The 1,141-nt window shown below is 44.3% G+C and overlaps 1 protein-coding gene across 1 annotated transcript in view; it reads right to left on the reverse strand.

Moving 5' to 3' along the window:
* Positions 1 to 49: 49 nt before the first annotated feature.
* syne1a (spectrin repeat containing, nuclear envelope 1a) overlaps positions 50 to 1,141 on the reverse strand; it is a gene marked incomplete in the record, with an annotated part of 110,088 nt that continues 108,996 nt past the window's right edge. The window contains 1 exon segment of the mRNA XM_037685156.1: positions 50 to 887. Within this exon segment, the coding sequence (XP_037541084.1) occupies positions 620 to 887 (268 nt within the window).

Below are 1,141 nucleotides of genomic sequence, written 5' to 3' on the forward strand. Positions count from 1 at the left end.
ATATATATATATATATAAGCTACAGCTCATTGTTCAGAAAGGTTTTTGTGCCGTTTCAGTCCCTTTTTTTGTTGTTGTCTGAGCAGATCTTCAAACGTGTCATTTTGGAATGAAACTCTTCACACCCAGACTGAATAATTGCTACTCAAACTGCAAGTCTACTCTACAGTTTACAGGTACAACACCCCACCTTCACCCACTCACCCACTCGTGGTGGGGCTTTAGCCTAATCAGTGCCAACAAGACATTAGCTGATTGAACGTTAAATAAATACTAGCAGCACTGGATATATCATGGACGAAAAGCACAGCTGACTTTGGCTCCCAACATAAATAATATAAATAGTATTTCTTTTTTTTTAATCATTTCACACCTTTTGTCAGAAACTTTAAAAATATACACATTTAGGTTAAAACAAGAAATATTTGGACTGAGGAGGAGCGCTCTGGCGATGAATGTTTTTTTTAAAGGGTTAATGTGAGAGGAGGATGTGCAGCGTTAATGTGAAAAGTCTTCATTTTACTGAATTACTTCATAACGCGGGTCAAGTGTTCAGCTGGCACAAGGTGAGGAGAAAACATTCACAGGAGTCAGAGGAGATGGTAAAGTCTTCGTCTCCTCATATGGGTGGAGGTCCGTTGGTGTAGCGCAGCATCGGATGGAAGGAGCGGGCGAAGTTGTTGGCGTGGTGGCAGCTGTAGTCCTCCTCCGTCATAGGAACCAGGCAGGCCAGGCCGATGAGGAGCAGGAGGAGCAAGTGGACAGGGAGCGCGGCCTTAAAGACCCGAAGCAGGAAGGACTGGTACTTGGAGGAGGAGGAGGAGGCGCCATCAGGAAGGTCAGAACGGGAGGAAACGCAGCCAGCGGCGCCTGGTGATCGGCTCCGGCTGCAGGAAGACCCAAACAAAAGTGAAAATTTCTGAGCCAAGAATTATCTTTCAAGTCTGGAATTTGAAGGAATTAATTGAAAATACGAGCGCGGGTTGCAGTTTTGTTCAAGTGAACGAGAAAAAAAGAAAAAAAGATAAAAGACAAGATTAGAGCAAACAGAAGTCAGTCAAAGAGAGGGATCAAAGGAGTCACAATAATACCTGCACACACACACACACACACACACACACACACACACACACACACACAC

This window comes from Nematolebias whitei, chromosome 12 (genome assembly GCF_014905685.2).
Source record: "Nematolebias whitei isolate Nwh7 chromosome 12, NemWhi1, whole genome shotgun sequence".
NCBI lineage: Eukaryota > Metazoa > Chordata > Actinopteri > Cyprinodontiformes > Rivulidae > Nematolebias > Nematolebias whitei.